Source organism: Diceros bicornis, chromosome X (genome assembly GCF_020826845.1).
Source record: "Diceros bicornis minor isolate mBicDic1 chromosome X, mDicBic1.mat.cur, whole genome shotgun sequence".
Classification (NCBI taxonomy): domain Eukaryota; kingdom Metazoa; phylum Chordata; class Mammalia; order Perissodactyla; family Rhinocerotidae; genus Diceros; species Diceros bicornis.
The window spans coordinates 16,620,239-16,641,460 of NC_080781.1; the positions used below are offsets into that span (position 1 = coordinate 16,620,239).

At 39.5% G+C, this 21,222-nt stretch overlaps 1 protein-coding gene across 7 annotated transcripts in view; it reads right to left on the reverse strand.

Moving 5' to 3' along the window:
- The window catches only part of BCLAF3 (BCLAF1 and THRAP3 family member 3), a 61,219-nt gene that overhangs the window by 34,769 nt on the left and 5,228 nt on the right, over positions 1-21,222 (reverse strand). For all 7 annotated transcript variants that reach the window (XM_058535550.1, XM_058535551.1, XM_058535548.1 and 4 more), the window contains 3 exons: positions 4,968-5,042; positions 1,206-1,778; positions 170-832 (listed from right to left, as the gene is read on the reverse strand). In XM_058535550.1, coding sequence (XP_058391533.1) covers positions 170-832; positions 1,206-1,778; positions 4,968-5,008 — 1,277 coding nt within the window. In that variant the 5' untranslated portion in view covers positions 5,009-5,042. The remainder of the gene's footprint in view (positions 1-169; positions 833-1,205; positions 1,779-4,967; positions 5,043-21,222) is intronic.

A 21,222-nucleotide genomic window follows, 5' to 3' on the forward strand; every position in this document is an offset into this window, starting at 1 on the left:
CCCATATTACTAAGCGTGAGATTCATCCTCATTATAGGGCTTTTTTCAAAAATCCAATCCCTCCCCACTAGATGGACTCTAAACACACTATTAATTCCATGTTCAAAGGTTCAAATAAAGGTGACAGAAACAGTTATAAATTATCATTAAGAAAAAACAAAGATAATACCTGGGTGCATTTACTGTTTTCTTCACATCTACTTTAACTGTAATCAATTTCTTCCTAAGAGTGGCAGATGAAGGTTTCACATCAGAAAGTTTCTTACTTTTATCAAGTTGGTTACTGGAAGAGTTGCTCTCTTTTCTGCCATCCCCCTCTTTCTTTGTTTTGTCCTTCCGTTTGTCATTACAGGATCTCAAAACAACATCACATTTACTTGAATGAGTACAGGCAGTACAGTCTTTCTTAGATGGTTTAAAAGGTTCTTTGACTTGCCCACCTTCAGTCTCTCTCTCTCTTCCAGCATTAAAATAATTGGACTCTCTGTTTATAGGGCCTTTTTGAGAAGTGTATTTTCTATCTTCCTCCTTAGAGTACTTCTGAGTTCTTCCATCAGAAAAGTCCTGGTCCCCATCTGAGGTCTTATGACGTTTGTGGCGATAGTCACAGGATAGCCTGGTTGCTGAACTGGTCTCTAGGGGTTCCCTCTGAGCATGTCGATGAGTTTGGGGCCCAAAGTTCCGGTGATCTTTCTTCTCTTGGTAAGGTGAAAAAGAATGCTCAAACTTCCACTGTGGGTTCCTGGCAGGCTCTCTGCTTTCATACCTCTCCACGTCTTGAGGTCTTGTTGATGTGTGTCCATATGTTCTGAAATCACGATCCTCAGGATACCTGTGTTGACATAAAGCAGTTTACACTCGCACTAGAGAGAGGAAAGGGAGAATTTATATGTGTGGAATGTTGGGCAGCATGGCTTTAAATGCAGAACACAGTGGCAAGTTAACCTATAATCCCTCAAGCCAACTCATAGAGGCACAAGGTAGTTAAAGAGGAAAATACCATCTGTTTAAAAATATTCTAGCTATCAACATGATTTACTCTAAAAATAAACACTTCACTACTACCAGTAGACCATAACTACATCATAAAGCTTTTTATCTTTTTAGACAAAAGCTTTTCAAGTTGGTTATCTTCAACCATAAAGTAAACAGACTTTCACTTGAGGCGTTATACCAAATTACCCAGGGTTAATGTTTTCCTATACCTCTTCGGAAAAGAGCTCCTTTTCTCAAAATCTTCAGAACCTCTTCTAAATGATGGAGAATAGTTTTCATCTTGTATCCTCTGGTGCCTCAACTCATCTTCATGCCACTTTCCTTCGAATCTAAAAGAATCTGCTATTGACCTCTGAGGTGGTTTCCCTCCTTTTCCACTTCCTCTCACTCTGTGGTCATCAGGAGTATACCTTCCTTGCGCTTTCTGGGGATAACAATTCCTCTGGTGCTCTTTGTAGGGTACACCTTCTGAGTAGCTGGGCGTATACTGAGATCTTCTGTTACCATCCTCTCTTTCTGGTAAATATACTCGGTGAGGCTTATAAGCATAAAAATTTTCTAAAGAGTCTCTTCTTGTATTTGGGGAAGGTGATCTTTGTTCATAAGATCGGTAATGTATATTTCCACGAGAAGGAATCCTTGGTTTACTCTGCCCATATTTCTCATTGTCCATTCTCCAAGCCATGGGTCTTTCTGGATCCTTCCTATATTCACAGCCATAACGCTCAGGAGAATGCCTTTGCTTGTAATATTCAGAATTTCTAGGTAATGGTGATAAAGACCTACGTAAACAAACACAGAAAATTTAGTCCATTTAGACAATAAACTAAGTTTGTCTTAACATGACTTACCTAAATAAAACATTTGCTTTACACTGCTTCTTCCAATCAAATTAAATTCAACAATTTGCTTTATCTGCATTCTAAATTGTCCATTTGAGGGTCTAATTATGCTTCTTCCCAATTCAATAAGCATACTCTTTCCATCTGAACTAACGTATCCCACATGCATATCAAAATGGACTGAATACACCGTCCTGTTGGAGGACTGGCTTAGGTACACAGCAGGATCCATTTTGGAAGACTGCTGACAGCAAAGTTGTGGCAAAAGGGCCAGTCAGCAAAAGCTTACATCAGGTTCAACGGTCAGGTAAGAAACAAGCAGGAGGGCTGGATTCACACAAACAAATGTGTAGGAGAGTCTCTGGCAAACTCAACATAATTTCTGAAATGAAATTAGATTCTAAGAGTTTATGATGCCACAATAAACCCAAACTCAGATCCCAAACTGACCTCACAGTTTCTCCAACTAACTGTCTATTGTCTCTACTAAGGCTATATCAAGGAGGAAAAAATACATACTTAAATGGTGTGTGTTGGGGGGAGAGGGTCTTAAGACTTGAATCTCATGCTTTGTCCCTCCATAAATACTACTAACATAGATAAGTTGCTTTTCTTTCCCAGACCTGTTCCCCTACATATAAAATGAAAGATAGACTATTGAAACAGAGCTTGTAACTTTGGTGAATATGTGCTTTAACGCAGCTATAACACTCTCCAGGGACGGCACATCCTTTCTGTAACTACCTTCTCCAATACCTCAGCATTGCCAACATCGAGCCTTTCATTCCCACTGAGGAGGAAGGCTCCTGTAGCCAGGGAAACCAGTCTGAGTTCCTCAGACTTCAGGATGAGAGAGAGGAGCGCCACTATCTGGAACACAATAAAGTTCCATGTTGCATCCGGGGACCTTTCCTCCATCTGACCTGTCCAATCTCCCAATCTTCCCCCTGAGGGTTTGATGTCTTCTAATCAATGAGGCAGCTACCCTTGCAGCTTTTGTTATCATCCTCCCTTCAGAAGCTGCCACGGAGCTGGAGCAACCATGAGTAAAACCCTTTCCATTTGGTGACATGTCTGTGTCCTCCCTACAAGAAAGGCGGCAGATTTATCTTCCTCATGTACACGGTGGGATTTATATACTGGACTTGGCAATATCTCCCTCCGGAGTCACTAGGCTAGATGTACTGGCAAGTGCTTTATTTAGCTGAAGCAGGAACTCTGTCACCCAGCTGGCTGTACCTCATCACAGGAAGAAGCAACTGGAGCCTCTGAGGACTTCCTGGAAGAAGTCCTTCATCTCTTCCACTGCTAAGGAGAAAAGCTGGCAGCCAGAGGCTGAGGTCTTCCAGACTGGGCAAAATACTCAATCGCTTACTTTAATCTTTACCTCACACTGAATACCGCTTTGATATTATATTTCATATCTGAGTTTTATTGTATGGAGCTCCTTTCTTCTGAAGGAGATTTCTGGAACAGTTGTTATCAATTTCAGTTTTCCTAAAGGGACAAAAGAGACCCAAGGAGTCTGCTGGGAGACAATTCTCCATGGGTCTCTCGTGTTCTGCATGCCTTGTGAGCAGAGGCTCTGACAGCATTTTTTCCAAGGCAAACAGCCTGGGAAGATGGAGATAGGGCCTTCCTCAGGGGCAGAGGACTGATCTGTTTGCTGTCCAGGATAATAAGAGATAATGTCTCCTCCTAGGCAAAGGCTCAGCAGGTCTGCTTGCAGCCCCTGATGGGGCTCGGGTTCCTGAGCTGTGTCGTCACCCCACTGCTCCGCTCTGCAGCGTCTGCCCTCAAGGGACTAGGGGTAAAGCGAACACAGGAACACAAAGCTCAAGCTGCCTGCTGTAGGATGAGCAATGAAAGCCTTTATCACCGATCCAGGAGTGCCTTGTGACAGGCTAATGTGTTAGCTTGCAAGTAGGGTAAAATATCCAACTCTTTACCATTTGGACAAAGAGTCCTGAGCAGGAATCCAGAAATCAGGCGCTAAGCTTGGCAGGGTCTTTTGTGCACCCTCACCAGGGCCTACCACAAAAGGGTGCAACAAAACAGCCTCTGTGATGCCCTCAATGTTAAAATCATTCGCTTCTTTACATTCCCTTTTCTTTCTGAAGCTCCTCCCCGTTACAATTTGGTCTTGTGAACTACAAAATGAAAACTGTTGAAGAAATGATTGATTTGTCATTGTAGAACCATAATGAACAAGCACAATGGCCAAATCCTAGTAACATGAAAAATCTTGGTCTGCCTTTTGTGTAAGTAATTATGGTCCTTTTTAAGTCCTAGAACCTACTAGTCACTTTCCCAGCTCTCCTTTGTTCCTGCTGTCCCTCTTAACTGGAATACTTTTCTTCTCTCTTTCTGCCTTTAGAAATTCTACCCATCCTTAAACGGCCAGCTAAAATCTCATCTCTTCTTTGAAGACTTTCTTAGTATCCTCCTTTCCTCTCCACAAAAGCAGAACTATTCCCTCCCTGTGGATCCAGAATACTTTGTCCCAGTCAGGAGCACCACACTTTTCCCACCGTATCACAGTTGGCTATTGGTGTCAATCTCCCCAGCTAGCCTGCGTGCTTGCTGAGACCCCGGAAAATGTCATATTTGCCTTTGTAGCCCCAGAACCTGCCTATAGCAGGTATACAATAAATACTGGTTGAAATGTTCCAATCTCATTATATATACTATTGATACTACCAACTAGGACAGAGAAGAGTTATTCAAAACTCTTAATTCTGCCTTGAAGAAGAAGCAATAGGAAACTCTCAATTTTCTAACTCCCAATTTATTCAAACATATTATGAAAAAAATAAAATAAAATATATACTGAAGAGTTCTTAACCACTTACTGATGTAAAAAAATGTAATTCTCAAAGATTTTCTCACTATCCCTTGCTGTAGTCATTGCATTTCTTTTTATTATGGATTAATTCTATCTGCCAGCCACAATTAAAGAAAGCTGCCAGTTCCTAGAACCTAAAAATACAACCTCTGTCACTATAAAGCATTTACCGTGAACAACCAGGTCCCATGAGCTTATTAAAATAGGTTCTTAGTACCAGTGAATTTGGAAGTCAAAGTACATCCCAAATCCAAGTTTACTCTGCTAAACTACGAACTGCTCACCTGTGTTTCCACCTGGGGGATCTAGAACGTGACCGTGCCATCCTTGGACACGTGAGCCACCATCCACTTTTTATACTGCAAAGAAATACAGTATTAGCAAGTTTGTAGAAAGAGCCTGCAATCTGCTCTAAAAACAGTGAATGCCACCAACAAAAAGTCACTTAAGCCCTCTGTGCCTCAGTTTCCTCATCTGTAAAATGGGGATGATAATAATAGGACCCACCTTATTGAAATGTTGTAAGGATAAAATGAATTAAACCAGGAGTCAGCAAACTTTCCCTGTAAAGTGCCAGATAGTAACTATTTTAGGCTTTGCGGGCCATATAAAGTCTCTACTACAGCTTTTTCTTTCTTTCTTTCTTTTTAACAATCCTTTAAAAATATAAAAACCTGGGGCCAGCCCGGTGGCGTAGTGGTTAGGTTCGTGCGTTCCTCTTCGGCTGCCTGGGGGTTCGGATCCTGGGCGGGACCTGCTCACTGCTCATCAAGCCATGCTGAGGCGGTGTCCCATATAGAAGAGCTACATCTTTACAACTATGATACACAACTATGTACTGGGGCTTTGGGGAGAGAAAAAGAAAAAAAGAGAAAGATTGGCAATAGCTGTTAGCACAGGGCCAATCTTCCTCAAAAAATAAATTAATTAAATAAAAACCATTCTTGGCTCAAGGGCCACAAAAAAACAGGCTCTGAAGGCCAAATGCACTGTAGTTTGATAATCCCTGAGTTAGGTCACGAAAAGAGCTTAGAACAGTGCCTGGCACACAGCAATTGCTAAATAAGTGTTCCAAAAAGAGGAAAAATTACCCAGAATTCCTCTATCTGAACACAATCACTACTACCTTCCTGTCTTTCCTCATGTACATAAACACTTCATATAATCACAGTCAAAATGTTTAGGAATACTTGATGATATATCCCGCTTTTTAAATTACTGAATAATCAGAATTACAATGTCTAATTATAGTACTCAATTGCTACCTAACTTTCACCAGATAAATATACCAAAACTTAAGCATGATTAGACATTTAGTTTCCTTCTGATTTTTTGCTAAAACAAATAATGTCAAACAAGTAAATTTTATCAAATGATCTTTTTTTTTTTTTTTTGTGAGGAGATCAGCCCTGTGCTAACATCTGCCAATCCTCCACTTTTTTTTATCTTTTTGCTGAGGAAGACTGGCCCTGGGCTAACATCCGTGCCCATCTTCCTCCACTTTATATGGGACGCTGCCACAGCATGGCCTGACAAGCGGTGCGTCGGTGCACGCCCGGGATCCAAACCAGCGAACCCCGGGCCCCCACAGCGGAGCACGCGCACTTAACCACTTGTGCCACCGGGCCGGCCCCAAACAAGTAAATTTTACAAGACATGTAAACTTGATTTTTCAAATATTCTTCAGTCTTTAAAAGAAACTGATAGCTTTAGGAATTGAATTTTAAAAATATGTGATTAGGGTATAATCTTCTGTACTAGCTATTATTTACATTTCAGTAATCCTCCCCAGTTCTGATACTATAATTAAGCAGTTCCCAACCTACTGGCCCCAAACCCCTGGTGGCTTTCAAAATTATTGCCATGGGTCCATGACTAATACACACAGCCACCATGCACAGCCTATAGAATGAATAAGTATATGTCTCATATATTATAACCTCTATTTTGCAAATTTATGAAGATACTGTGGTGATGGTTAAAATATCAATGGCTTCTTGTCACTATGTAGTTTTTCCACTGACTGATACAAAAAGTACAACTATTATTACACGGACATCGGTTTAAAAAGGGAGTCCTCATAGTCAAACATTTGCAAACCATTGTTATAATGAATTTAAGAAGAAAGTAAAAGCATATAAAGTCAAAGGACTTGAACCAGATCACTCATCAGAAGAAGTACATTCAGTTCAACTCATTTAGTTATGCACTGCCTCTTTCCAAAAAGAACTTGAGGCTAGGAAGAACAATTAATTCAGATGTACTATAAAAACTAATGTTACCTCAATAAAAAAAAAGAAAGAAATGCATAAAGTTAAAAAAAAAAGAGAGAGGCACTAAAGGGGAAAATGTTTACTTAGTAACTAAAATGTCAAAATGCATTCCTTCGACAAATGTTATGAGTACCTATTATTTGCCAGGCACTGCTCTGGAGATACAGCAGTGAACAGAAACAGGCGAAAGTTCCTGCCCTCCTGGAATTTATGTTCTATTGAGGGAGCTTATAATTTAACCAAAGAAGCTTTGGGTATCATTTCATATCTATTAAATTGAACAAAAATAATAAATCCAAAGGTTGTGGGGGGGGCACCAAGTATTGGTGATGATGAAAAAGCCTGGGCCGGCCCCGTGGCTTAGCGGTTAGGTGCATGCACGCCGCTGCTGGAGGCCCGGGTTCGAATCCCAGGCGCGCACCGACGCACCGCTTGTCCGGCCATGCTGAGGCCGCGTCCCACATACAGCAACTAGAAGGATGTGCAGCTATGACATACAACTATCTACTGGGGCTTTGGGGGGAAAATAAATAAATAAATAAAATTAAAAAAAGAAAAAGCCTAATTTTTCTGAAAAGTAATCACTTTTTCCACTTTATTTTTTTGAAAAACAGATTTATTGAGAGAGTTCACATACCAAAGAGTTCACCCATTTAAAGTGTACAATTCAGTGTTTTTTAGTATATTCACAGAGATGTACAATCACCACCACAATCTAATTTTAGAACATTTTCATCCCCTTTAAAAGAAACCCCATTAACAGTCATTCCCCATTCCTCCCCTCCTTCAATTAGCCCCTGACAACCACCAATCTACTCTCTATTTCTATGGATTTGCCTATTCTGGACCTTTCATATGAAGGGAATCATACATTATGTGGTCTTTTGTGACTGGCTTCTTTTAGCATAACGATTTCAAGGGTCATCCCTGTTTGACCATGTGCCAGCACTTCATTCCTTTTTATGGCCAAATAATCTCCCACTGTGCGGGTATATCACATTTGTTTATTCATTCAATTCTCAATGGATATTTGGGTTGTTTCTATTTTTTGATTATTATGAATAATGCTGCTATGAATATTTGCATACAAGTTTTTGTGTAGACATATGTTTTCATTTCTCTTGGGTATATATCTAGGAGTACAATTGCTGGGTCATTGATAACTCTGTGTTTAACTATTTGAGAGACTGCCAAACTTTTCCAAAGCACCTCCATCATTTTACATTTCCACCAGCAATGTATGAGGGTTCCAATTTTTCCACATCCTCACCAACATTTGTTATTTTATTTTTTTGAAAAGGTTTTTGGATTGAAAAATTGTTTTTGATTATAGCCATCCTAGTGGGGGTGAAGTGGTACCTCACCATGATTTTGATTTACATTTTCCTAATGATGGGTAATCTTGAAATATTTAAGAAATTATGAAACTAATCACGCCTTCTTTCCTTTAATCTAATAATTTCAGTCTAAACTTATTATTCTAAAATAATAATTTAACAGAAAACAAGCAGCTATATATACTAAGATGTTTATATCAGTTTTATTTATAATAGGAAAGAAAAAAAACACCCAAACTAGTTACAACCCAAATGCCCAATAATCAGTAAAAGATCACACAAATTTAAAATATATACATCTAGTTGTCCTACCTTTCTCCTAGCTTTATGTACGTCTTTTCCTCCACATACCCTATTAGTCCACCACACCACACTACTTGCTTTTCCCTGATCAGACCATGCTCTTCCTAACACATAGACAGCCTTCCCTCACTCCACCTGACAAATTCTTATTCTTTCTGGACTATTTGATCATCACCTCCCCTGGGATTCTTTCCTTAACTTTCTTTCTGTCCCCCCAAGTTTCTCTCTTCTTGGGAATTCTGGGCTTATACTGTGACTATTTCAATACACTGTGATTATTTGTTTACATAATTGTATTTATTTCAATAGGCAAAAGACTCCAAACAGCATATCACAGAACACAAAACTCAAGTGACCTATGGACATCTGAGATGTTCAACTTTATTAGTAATCGAGTAAACACAAATTAAGATCACAACCATTTCACACCTACCAGATTAACACAAAAAAAATGAAAGTTGCATATTCCAGAGTGTCGGTGAGGGTGTGAAACAACAGGAACTCACATACACTGCTAGGTGAGTATACATGAGTATCACCAGTTTAGAAGGGGGTGGCAGTACCTGTTAAAGTGGAACATGCTCATATCCCACAATCCAGCAAGTTCACTCAGGGATATACCTTAGAGCAGGGGTTCTCAACTTTAGTGTGTGTCAGAATCACCTGAAAGGCTGGTTGAAACACAGACTGCTGGGCCCTACCCCAGGGGTGGGCCCCACTTATAGCAAGTTCCCAGGTGATGCGGCTGCTGCTGGTGCAGGAACTACAGAACTACTGGTTTAAAGGGAAAGGTGGAGGTCACTTGGGAGAAAAGGTTTACAAGATTTACTGATTATGTGGTGAAAAAAGGTATTACTTAGAATATTTTCTTTTTTTTTTTATTTATTTTATTTTTCCCCCAAAGCCCCAGTAGATAGTTGTATGTCATAGCTGCACATCCTTCTAGTTGCTGTATGTGGGACGCGGCCTCAGCATGGCCGGACAAGCGGTGCGATGGTGCGCGCCCGGGATCCGAACACGGGCCGCCAGCAGCGGAGCGCGCACACTTAACCGCCAAGCCACGGGGCCGGCCCTAGAATATTTTCCTTTGCTAATATTAAAATTAGCTTTATTAAAATTCAAACTATTCACTCAAAAATGGGTGGATTTTATTGCATATAAATTACACCTCAAAGCTGTAAAAAAGTTAGCTTTGGGGTAATGACAATGCTCTTAGATCAGATATGGAGATGGTTGCACAACTCTGCAAACATACTAAAAACCATTGAATTGCACACTTTAAACCTGTAAATTATATTCCAATAAAGCTGTTTTTAAAAAAATTAACTTTGCAATTGCTTAGTGCACATCAGCTAGTAATGAAAAATACTGGCCCAGGGGCTTAATGGATAAGAGAGGAGAGTTAATTTAAACCCTAGAGTCTGAGCTAAGAATGGTTTTTACATTTTTAAAGAGTTTTTAAAAAAAAAAAAAAGAATATGTGACAAGGCCTAAAATATTTACTATCCTGTCCTTTACGGAAAAAGTTTGCCAAACCCTGATTTAAAGTAACTTACCTGTGACTAGCAAAGTTAATCAAAGGAACCAGCATTAGGAGAGAGAAAAGGCTGAAACACCAGCAGCGTTCGTGACTGGGGAGGAGATGTCAATAACGGAAGAAAAATTGGTTTGTACTGCTACTTCAGAGTGAACTGTACAGGGCCAGGGGCAGTGAATGAATCCATCTGTCCTTGAACACAGAAAGATGAGAGGACAGCAGGGGCATCCACTCCCAGGAGGATGCTGAAGAGGATGCTGGTGCCAAAAGAGGCCAACTCTACCAGGACAGCACTGGACACATCCCCTCACCCAGCTGAAAGAGCAGCTCCAGCAAGTCTTCCTCCCACAACATTGCTTTCCCCTCTCCATTGGATCCTTCCCATCACCATATAACCTCTCGTAATTCTCCCAGCTCTCTGGAACCACACCCCCTGGGGCTACCACCCTATCTCTCCTTTTACAACCAAATTCCTCAAAGGGCTGCCTGTATACCACAGTCATTCTCTCTGATTCTTCTCCTCCCATTCTTGCTTGGCCCCTCACCAAGCTGGCTTTCCAATCTACAACTGCACCAAACTGCTCTAGTCAAGATCACTAATGAAATCCCTATTGCTAAATCCAATGGTTATTTCTCCTCCTTCTCCTGAATCTACCAGCAGCACTTAACAGTCAATCATACCTTCCTTCCAGAAACATTTTCTTCATTTGGATTCCAGAATACTACACTTTCCTGGTTTTCCTCCTACCTCTAACAATTCCTTTTGTCACCTTTGCTGGTTGCTCCTCATTGCCCCCCTCACCACCCTGACCCCTAAATAGTGAACCCAGTCTTCCTCTAAATAGCGACTTCAGCCTGTGGACTTCTCACTGTCTACACTCTCTCTCCAGTCTACACTCTCATTCAGTCTCACAGCTTTAAATACTCTCTATAAATTAACAATCCTCAAATTTATATCTTCACCCCTTACCTATCCTCTGTACTGCAGTCTTACATATCTAACAGCCTACTGGATACTATAAACATGTCTAAGAGCAAAATTCTGACCTCCCTCCAAAATCTGCTCTTCCTACAGTCTGCCCCACTTCAGTAAATGGCAGCTATATCCTTTGAGTTTTCAACAAAGAGCAAACATAAATGTCCAATAAACATCCAAAAAGATATTCAACCCTACCTAATGAGGAAGATAAAATTAAAACAATGAGATACCATTTCACACTCAAGAGATTTGCAAAAATTTTAAAGTCTGATGATCCCCATGTGTGTTTACAAGAAAGTGGAAAAAGAGAATTTCTCAACTGAGGAAAATTCCTCCCCAGAAAACCATTAAGCAGAAGAAAACTCTAAGTCTGTACTCCAAACATAATTAAATATATCCAAAAGCATTTAAGCATATTAAAAAAAATCTCACCTTGAATCAGAAATTGAAAAACTAAGAACAGAAATAGACCAAGAAAACAGTGAAATGACAGAAAAAAAGTTAACTGAACTCAGAGAAAAAAAATGGGAGAAAAAGACCAAATTATCTCAGAAGTAAAGAATAAATTACTGGTGCTCAAGGGATAATAAACTCAAAATGAAAATTTAATAAGAGACATTGCAGAAAGGCAGGAAAACAACCAAGAAAATGAAAATGACATTGAGAGTGAGAGAGAGAGAGCGCGCATCAGAGAAAAACTAGTGGAAATAGAAGACAGATAAAGAAGGAATACTATTTTTATTATTGTAGTTCCTGAGAACAAAAAGCAAACAATAGAACTGCACTAATATTTAAAACTATACTCCAAGAAAACTTTCCAGAAATGGAAAAAAAATGAATCTACACACTGAAAGGCTCACCAGATACCTGAGAAAATTAACCTAAAACAATCAACTCTGAAATATAGCTTACTAAAAATTATTTGATTTCAAAGATAAAGATAAAATCCTCAAGACTTCTAGGTAAAAATAATAAATAACTTACAAATCCAAAAGAATTAAACTAGCATTAGATATTTCAAAAACAACATACAAAGCAAGGCAACAATGGATCAACATTTAAAATAAAAAAATAAAATAATGAAAGTAAGGGTGAGGAGGACGGTGTCAAGATGGCGGCATAGGCAGACTCTAAATTCACCTCCTCCCATGGACACAACAAATTTACAACTACTCTTGGAACAATTACTCCTAAGAGAGAACTGAAAACTGGATAAAAAGAAACCCCACAACAAGGGACAGTGCTGAGTGACGTGGATGAGACAGAAATTCCTTTCTGGAGAGAAAAAAGCCACCTTCAAGCCACAACACTTCAGGGCCAGCAGGGAGCAATCCTAAGGTATGAAGCCTTCCCCGGAGGAGTGGGGGATCCAAGCGGGGGAGCATTACCACAATGAGCAGCTTTTAGACTCAGCACAACCAGCAGAAGCGTCATAATATCTGGCTTTGCTGGCTATTAACTACAATGGGGAATACCCCCCAAAAAGCTATTGGACATAAGGGGGAAAAAAGCTTGCTCCTAAAGGGCCCACACACAAATTCATCCGTTTCAGAAAGCAACCTGAAATCACCAGAAAAAAAAGGTGCACAGTCCTTTGGTGAAAAGACACTCACCTGATAGGCTCTGAGTGCATCTTGGTGAGAGGTGAGACCTCCCCAGAGACTGAGACACTGGCGGCAGCCATTACTGTGACCTAGTACAGGCGTGCTGACACAGATGTTGGCAGATGCCATTGGAGCTCTTCCCCTGGCCTGTTAGCACGGAGTGGGGGTGGGGGGTCTGCCCCACCCACTAGAGCACGGATTTAACCCAGCTCAGCCAGAGCAGCCAGCCCACTCTAGGGAATGGCCCCATCCAACAGCAAGCCCTCAGGCAACTTGTGGGTCCACATGGGGCTACAAGGTGGGGTGCCTGGAACCTCGGCAGCCGGGTGAGTGGATCTGCCTCTGCAGGGCAGCGTGTGCACAAGGAGTGGGCCTGCATTGGTGGAGTGTATGGGGCCTCTGCAGTGGGGCGAGTAAGTCCACTTCAGTGGGTTGGGGCATGTACACAGGGCATGACTGTGTTGATGGGGTGTGTGGTCCTGTGGGTGGAGGGGCTTGCTAGCTGCAGCAGACTTGTGATTCTCAAACAGCCACACAGGGGATCAGCCCCACCTTCCAAAGCCTGAAACAACTGTGTGCTCCCACGCCTGGTCCCAGCCGCACTCAGCTGCAATCCTGAGAGAGCTGACAACAGCCTTGCAGGCAAGAAACCTACAACAATTTTAAGCCCCTGAGCCTAGCAACCAGCCACGCTGGGGGCCTACTCACTTAACAGAAAAACTGCAACAGGAAGGTGCTATTAGACCTTGCAGCCAACTATGCTGGGGCTCCCCATACCCGACAGAGACTGAAGAGTCCACAACAACCACACGCAGCTAAGCATTACAACCAGCTGGCCAGGGGACAGCTTAGCCTCCCTGGGAACCCACAGCAAGAGCAACCCTGCCACAACAGGACACACATAGCCCACACAGGGGTCATTCCTGGAACATTTGGAACTGGTGATGAGAGGGAAGCATACTGCTGGGCCTCATGAAGCATCACTTACATAATGTCACCTCTCCAAGATCAGGAGACGTAGCTGACCTACCTAATACATAGATACAAGCACAGAGCAAGAGGCAAAATGAGGCAGCAAAGGAATACGTTCCAAGTAAGGCAACAGGACAAAACCCCAGAAAAAGAACTAAATGAAACAGAAATGAGCAATCTACCTGACAAAGAGTTCAAAGAGTCATAAGGATGCTCACTGGTCTTGGGAGAAGAATGGATGAACTCAGTGAGAATGTCAACAAAAAAATGGAAGTATAAAAAAGAACCAATCAGAAATGAAGAATACAATACAGGAAATGAAAAATTCACTAGAGGGACTCAAAAGTAGAGTAGAGGATACAGAAGAACGGATCAGCAAGCTGGACGAAAGACTAGAGGAAACCACCCAAGCTGAACAGATAAAACAAAAAAGAATTAAAAAGAGTGAGGACAGTCTAAGGGACCTCTGGGACAACATCAAGTGCGCTAACATCTGTGTTATAGGTGTCCCAGAAGGAGAAGAGAGAGACAAAGGGGCAGAGAATCTATTTGAAGAAGTAATAGCTGAAAACTTTCCTAACCTCAGGAAAGAAACAGACATCTAGGTACAGGAAGCACAGAGAGCACCAAAGAATATAAACCCAAAGAGGCCCACACCAAGACACATCATAATCAAAATGTCCAGAATTAAAGATAAAAAGAGAATCCTAAAAGCCGCAAGAGAAAGGCAACAAGTTACATATAAAGGAAACCCCATAAGGCTCCCAGCTGACTTCTCAGCAGAAACCTTATAGGGTAGAAGAGAGTGGCACCATATATTTAAAGTGCTAAAAGGAAAAAACCTACAGCCAAGAATACTCTACCCAGCAAGGTTATCAGTCACAATGGAAGGAGAGATAAAAGTTTCCCAGACAAGCAAAAATTAAAGGAGTTTATCACCAAGAAGCCAGTCCTGCAAGAAATGCTAAAGGGACTTATTTAAAGGGGAAAGAAAAGACCACAAATAGAAAAAAAGTACCCATCTCCATAAGAGGGTAACGGATACAAATGCACAAAAAAGAGGTTAGATATGATATCAAAAACATAAAATGTGGGAAGAGGGGAGTAAAAGACTAGAGCTTTTAGAAAGAGGTCAAACTAAAGAGACCATCAACTTAATATAGATTGCTATATACATAGGTTACTATATACAACCCTCATGATCACAAACCAGAAACCTATGATAAATACACAAAAAACTAAGAGAAAGGAACCCAAATATAATACTAAAGAAAGCCATCAAACCACAAGGGAAGGGAGCAAGAGAAGAAGAAAGGAACAGAGAAGAACTACGAAAACATTCAGAAAAAAAGTTTAAAAATGGCAGTAAGTACATACTTATCAATAGCTACTTTAAATGTCAGTGGACCAAATGCTCCAATCAAAAGGCATAGGGTGGCTGATTGAATAAAAAAACAAGACCCATATATATGCTGCATACAAGAGACACACTTCAGATCTAAAGACACTCACAAACGGAAAGTGAAGGGGTGTAAAAAGATACTCCATGCAAATGGCAATGAAAAGATAGTGCAGGTAGCAATACTTAGACAAAATAGACTTTAAAACAAAAACTGTAACAAGAGACAAAGAAGGGCACTACATAATGATAAAGGGAACAATCCAACAAGAGGATATAACACTTGTAAATATCTACGCATCCACCATAGGAGCACCTAATATTATAAAGCAATTATTAACAGACATAAAAGGAGACATAGACAGTAACACAATAATAATAGGGGACTTTAACACTCCACTTATACAAATGGATAGATCATCCAAACAGATCTATAAGGAAACACTGGCCTCAAATGATACACCAGACCAATTAGACTTAGTAGATATATACAGAACATTCCATCCAAAAACAGTAGAATACATATTCTTTTCAAATGCACATGGAACATTCCGCAGGATAGATCACCTATTAGGCCACAAAACAAGTCTCAATAAATTTAAAAAGACTGAAATAATACCTAGCATCTTTTCTGACTACAATGGTATGAAACTAGAAATCAACTACAGGAAGAAAATTGGAAAAGCCACAAATATGTGGAGATTAAACAAAATGCTACTGAACAACAATTGGGTCAACAAAGAAATCAAAGGAGAAATCAAAAAATACCTGGAGAAAAAGGAAAATGAAAATACAACATGCCAAAATTTATGGGATACAGTAAAGGCGGTTCTAAGAGGGAAGTTTATAGCAATACAGACCTACCTCAACAAACAATAAAAATCTCAAATAAACAATCTAACAATGCACCTAAAGGACATGGAAAAAGAAGAACAAACAAAGCCCCAAATCAGTAGAAGGATGGAAATAAAAAAAATCAGAGCACAAATAAATGAAATAGAGACTTAAAAAACAATAGAAAAAGTCAATGAAACTAAGAGCTGGTTCTTTGAAAAGATAAACAAAATTGGCAAACTTTTAGCTAGACTCACCAAGAAAAATAGAGAGAAGGCTCAAATCAATAAAATCTGAAATTAAAGAGGAGAAACTACAAGGGACACCTCAGAAATACAAAAGATTATAAGAGAATACTATGAAAAGTTATACACCAACAAATTGGATAATCTAGAAGAAATGGATAAATTCTTAGAATCATACAACCTTCCAAAACTGAATCAAGAAGAAATAGAGAATTTGAATGGACCAATCACCAGTAAGGAGATCGAAACAGTAATCAAAACCTCCCAAAAAGTAAAAGTCCAGGACCAGATGGCTTCCCTGGTGAATTCTACCAAACATTCAAAGAAGACTTAATAGCTATCCTTCTCAAACTCTTCCAAAAAATTGAAGAGGAGGGGAAGCTTCCTAACTCATTCTATCAAGCCAACATTACCCTGATACCAAAACCAGACAAGGACAACACACAAAAAGAAAATTACAGGCTAATATCACTGATGAACATCAATGCAAAAATCCTCAACAAAATTCTAGGAAATCGAATACAATACATTAAAAAGATCATACACTATGATCAACTGGGATTTATTCCAGGGATGCAGGGATGGTTCAACATCCACAAGTCAATCAACGTGATACACCACATTAACAAAATGAAGAATAAAAATCACATGATCATCTCAATAGACTCAGAGAAAGCATTTGACAAGATACAGCAACCATTTATGATAAAAATTCTGAATAAAATAGGTATAGAAGGAAAGTGCCTCAACATAATAAAGGCCATATATGACAAACCCAACAGCTAATATCATCCTCAATGGAGAAAAACTGAAAGCTATCCCTCTAAGAACAGGAACCAGACAAGGATGCCCACTTTCACCACTCTTAATTGACATAGTATTGGAAGTCCTAGCCAGAGCAATCAGCCAAGAAAAAGAAATACAGGGATCCAAATTGGAAAGGAAGAAGTGAAGTTGTCACTATTTGCAGATGACATGGCTTTATACATAGAAAACCCTAAAGAATCCACCAAAAAACTTTTAGAAATAATAAATGAATACGGTAAAGTTGCAGGATACAAAATCAACATACGAAAATCAGTAGCATTTCTATACACTATCAATGAAGTAGCAGAAAGAGAAATTAAGACTACAATCCCACTTACAATTGCAACAAAAAGAACAAAATACCTAGGAATAAACTTAACCAAAGAGGTGAAGACCTGTACGCTGGAAAATATAAAACATTGTTGAAAGAAACTGAAGAAGACAAAAAGAAATGGAAAGATATTCCGTGCTCTTGGATTGGATGAATTAACATAGTTAAGATGTCCATACTTCCTAAAGCAATCTGCATATTCAATGCAATCCCTATCAAAGTTTCAACCACATTTTTCACAGAAATAGAACAAAGAATCCTAAAATTTATATGGAACAACAAAAGACCCCAAATAGCCAAAGGAATCCTGAGAAAAAAGAACAAAGCTGGAGGTACCACACTCCCTGATCTCAAAATATACTACAAAACTACAGTAATCAAAACAGCATGGTACTGGCACAAAAACAGACACACAGATCAATGGAACAGAATCAAGAGCCCAGAAATAAACCCACACATCTATGGACAGCTAATTTTTGACAAGGGAGCCAAGAACAGACAATAGAGAAAGGAAAGTCTCTTCAATAAATGGAGTTGGGAAAACTGGACAGCCACATGCAAAAGAAGGAAAGTAGACCATTATCTTACACCATACACAAAAATTAACTCAAAATGGATTATAGACTTGAATGTAATACCTGAAACCATGAAACTTCTAGAAGAAAACATAGGCAGTATGCTCTTCAACATTAGTCTTAGCAGCATATTTTCAAGTACCATGTCTGACTGGGCAAGGGATACAATAGAAAAAATAAACAAATGGGACTACATCAAACTAAAAAGCTTCTGCACAGCAAAAGAAACCCTCAACAAAATGAAAAGACAACCTAACAATTGGGAGAAGATATGTGCAAACCATACATCTGATCAGGGTTAACATCCAAAATATATAAAGAACTCATACATCTCAACAACAAAAAAACTAACAACCCAATTAAAAAATGGGCAAACTATCTGAACAGACATTTCTCCAAAGATATACAGATGGCCAACAGGCACATGAAAAGATGTTCAACATCACTAATTATCAGGGAAATGCAAATCAAAACTACAATGAGATATCACCTCACACCTGTCAGAATGGCTATAATTAAGAAGACAGCAAATAACAAGCATTGGAGAGGATGTGGAGAAAAGGTAACTCTCATTCACTGCTGATGGGAGTGCAAACTGGTGCAGCCACTATGGAAAACAGTATGGAGATTCCTCAAAAAATTAAGATGAGAAATACCATATGATCCAGCTATTCCACTGCTAGGTACTTATCCAAAGAACATGAAAACATGAATGCATAAAGATATATGCACCCCTACGTTCATTGCAGTATTATTCACAACAGCCAAGACTCAGAAGCAACCTAGATGCCCATCAAGAGGCAAATGGATAAAGAAGATGTGGTATATATACACAACAGAATACTATTCAGCCATAAAAAAGGATGAAATCTGGCCATTTGTGACAAAATGGATGGACCTTGAGGATATCATGCTAAGCGAAATAAGTCAGAGGGAGAAAGTCAAATACCTTATGATCTCACTCATAAATAGAAGATAAAAACAACAACAAACAAACACATAGAGACAGAGATTGGATTGGTGGTTACCAGAGGGGAAGTGGGGAGGGAGGAAGGTCAAAGAGGTGATTAGGCACATGTGTATGGTGACGGATTGTAATTAGTCTTTTGAGTGGTGAACATGATGTAATCTACACAGAAATCAAAATATAACGATGTACACCTGAAATTTACATAATGTTATAAACCAATGTTACCACAATAAAAAAAATAAAATAAAGTAAGGGTGAACCAAGGATCTTATATCAGCCAAGTTGTCCCTTGATATTTTTCCCTCAAATATCAAGACTATAGGAAAAAACAGTTTTCAACATACAAGAACATAGGGAATTTCTGCACTTAATAGCCCTTCCTGAGGAATCTACTAGAGAATGAGCTTCATCCAACCAAACGATGACTGAGAAAATGTCAGCAAAGGACTGACAGTAAGCATTTAAAAATATGGAAATGGACATATAAGACACTAAAATAAAGATGAAGATGAAGGTGGAAGACTAATGTAAAATTGTTGCATATTGTGACAGAGTAGAAAAATTGCAACTAAAAAATGGGAGAAGAGACAGGAAAAGAGAATAATAGCAAAAGCTCAATGCTGCATAGGGTATAGGTGGGTTCTAAACCATACTGAGGGAGAAAACCTGATTAATCAGATACTAAGAGGTTAAACAAGTCAACACATGGTGCTGGGACCAGTGAACAGCCACAAGCCAAAGACTAAAGTTCAACTCTACCTCACATCATATACAAAAATTAACTTAAAATGGATCAAAGACCTAAATGTAAGAGCTAAAACTATAAAACTTAGAGGAAAACATAAGGATAAATAATCCTTGGGACCTTGGATCAGGCCGTGTTTTCTTAGACATGACATCAAAAATACAAGCAACAAAAGAAAAAAATAGATAAACTGGGCATCATCAAAATTAAAAACATTTACACTGTAAAGGATGCTATCAAGAAAGTGAAATGACAACCCATAGAATGGGAGAACATTTTTTGTAAATCATGTCTGATAAGGGATTGTATCTATAACATATAAAAAAACTCTTACAAATTCAATAGCAAAAGACAAATAACCCAATACAAAAAATGGGCAAAGGAAATGAATAGAAATTACTCCAAAGAAGATATACGAAAGCCCAATAAGCACATGAAAAGATACTCAACATCAGTAATCATTAGGGAAAGGCAAATCAAAATCATAATGCGATACCACTTCACACCAACTAGGACAGCTATAATCCAAGGCAGATAATAACAAGTGCTGAAAGGATGAGAGAGAATGGAACCCTCATACACTGTCGGTGGGAATGTAAAATGATGCGGCCACTTTGGAAAACAGTTTGACAGTTCCTTAAAAAAATTAAACACAGAGTTAACATATGACCCAGCAATTCCACACCAAGGTATATACCCAAGAGAAATAAAAATATATGCCCACACAAAAACTTGTACACAAATATTCATAGCAGCATCATTCATAATGCCAAAAGTAGAAACAACTGAAATGTCCATTAAAGATAAATGAATAAACAAAATGTGGTATATGCATACAATGGAATATTTTTTTTTAATTTTTTTTTTAAATTTTTATTTATTTCCCCAAAGCCCCAGTAGATAGTTGTATGTCATAGCTGCACCTCCTTCTAGTTGCTGTATGTGGGCGGCCTCAGCATGGCCGGAGAAGCGGTGCGTCGGTGCGCGCCCAGGATCCGAACCCAGGCCGCCAGTAGCAGAGCTCGCGCACTTAACTGCTAAGCCACGGGGCCGGCCCATTGGAATATTATTTGGCCATAAAAAGGAATGAAGTACTGGCACATGGTCAAACAGGGATGACCCTTGAAATCGTTATGCTAAGAGAAAGAAGCCAGTCACAAAAGACCACATAGTGTATGATTCTGTTTATATGAAAGGTCCAGAATAGGCAAATTCATAGAAACAGAAAGTAGACTGGTGGTTGCCTGGGTGGGGTGGGGGCAATGGGGAGAATGGGCACACGTTTTCTTTTTGGAGTGATGAACTCTGTCAATATACTAAAAAAAACTGAATTTTACACTTTTAAATGGGTGAACTATGTGAAACTCAGCATTTACAATTGCAAAGAATTCCCCAGGAAAGCCTTTGCAACAAAGCAGCCACACTCTTAGCACAGAACTGGACCAAGTCTGAGCCCACAGAACAAGCAGGAAATCAGCAGATCAGAGGAAGCCAGACCCGAAGAGACCGAGCATGGATTATTCTCTTGGTTAAACCAGTTCTTGAGTAAGGAGGAGCTGAAAGTGGATACAGAATTCCACTGTAACCCATCATTATCTCACTTTGATTTCATGGATACAATGTATTTC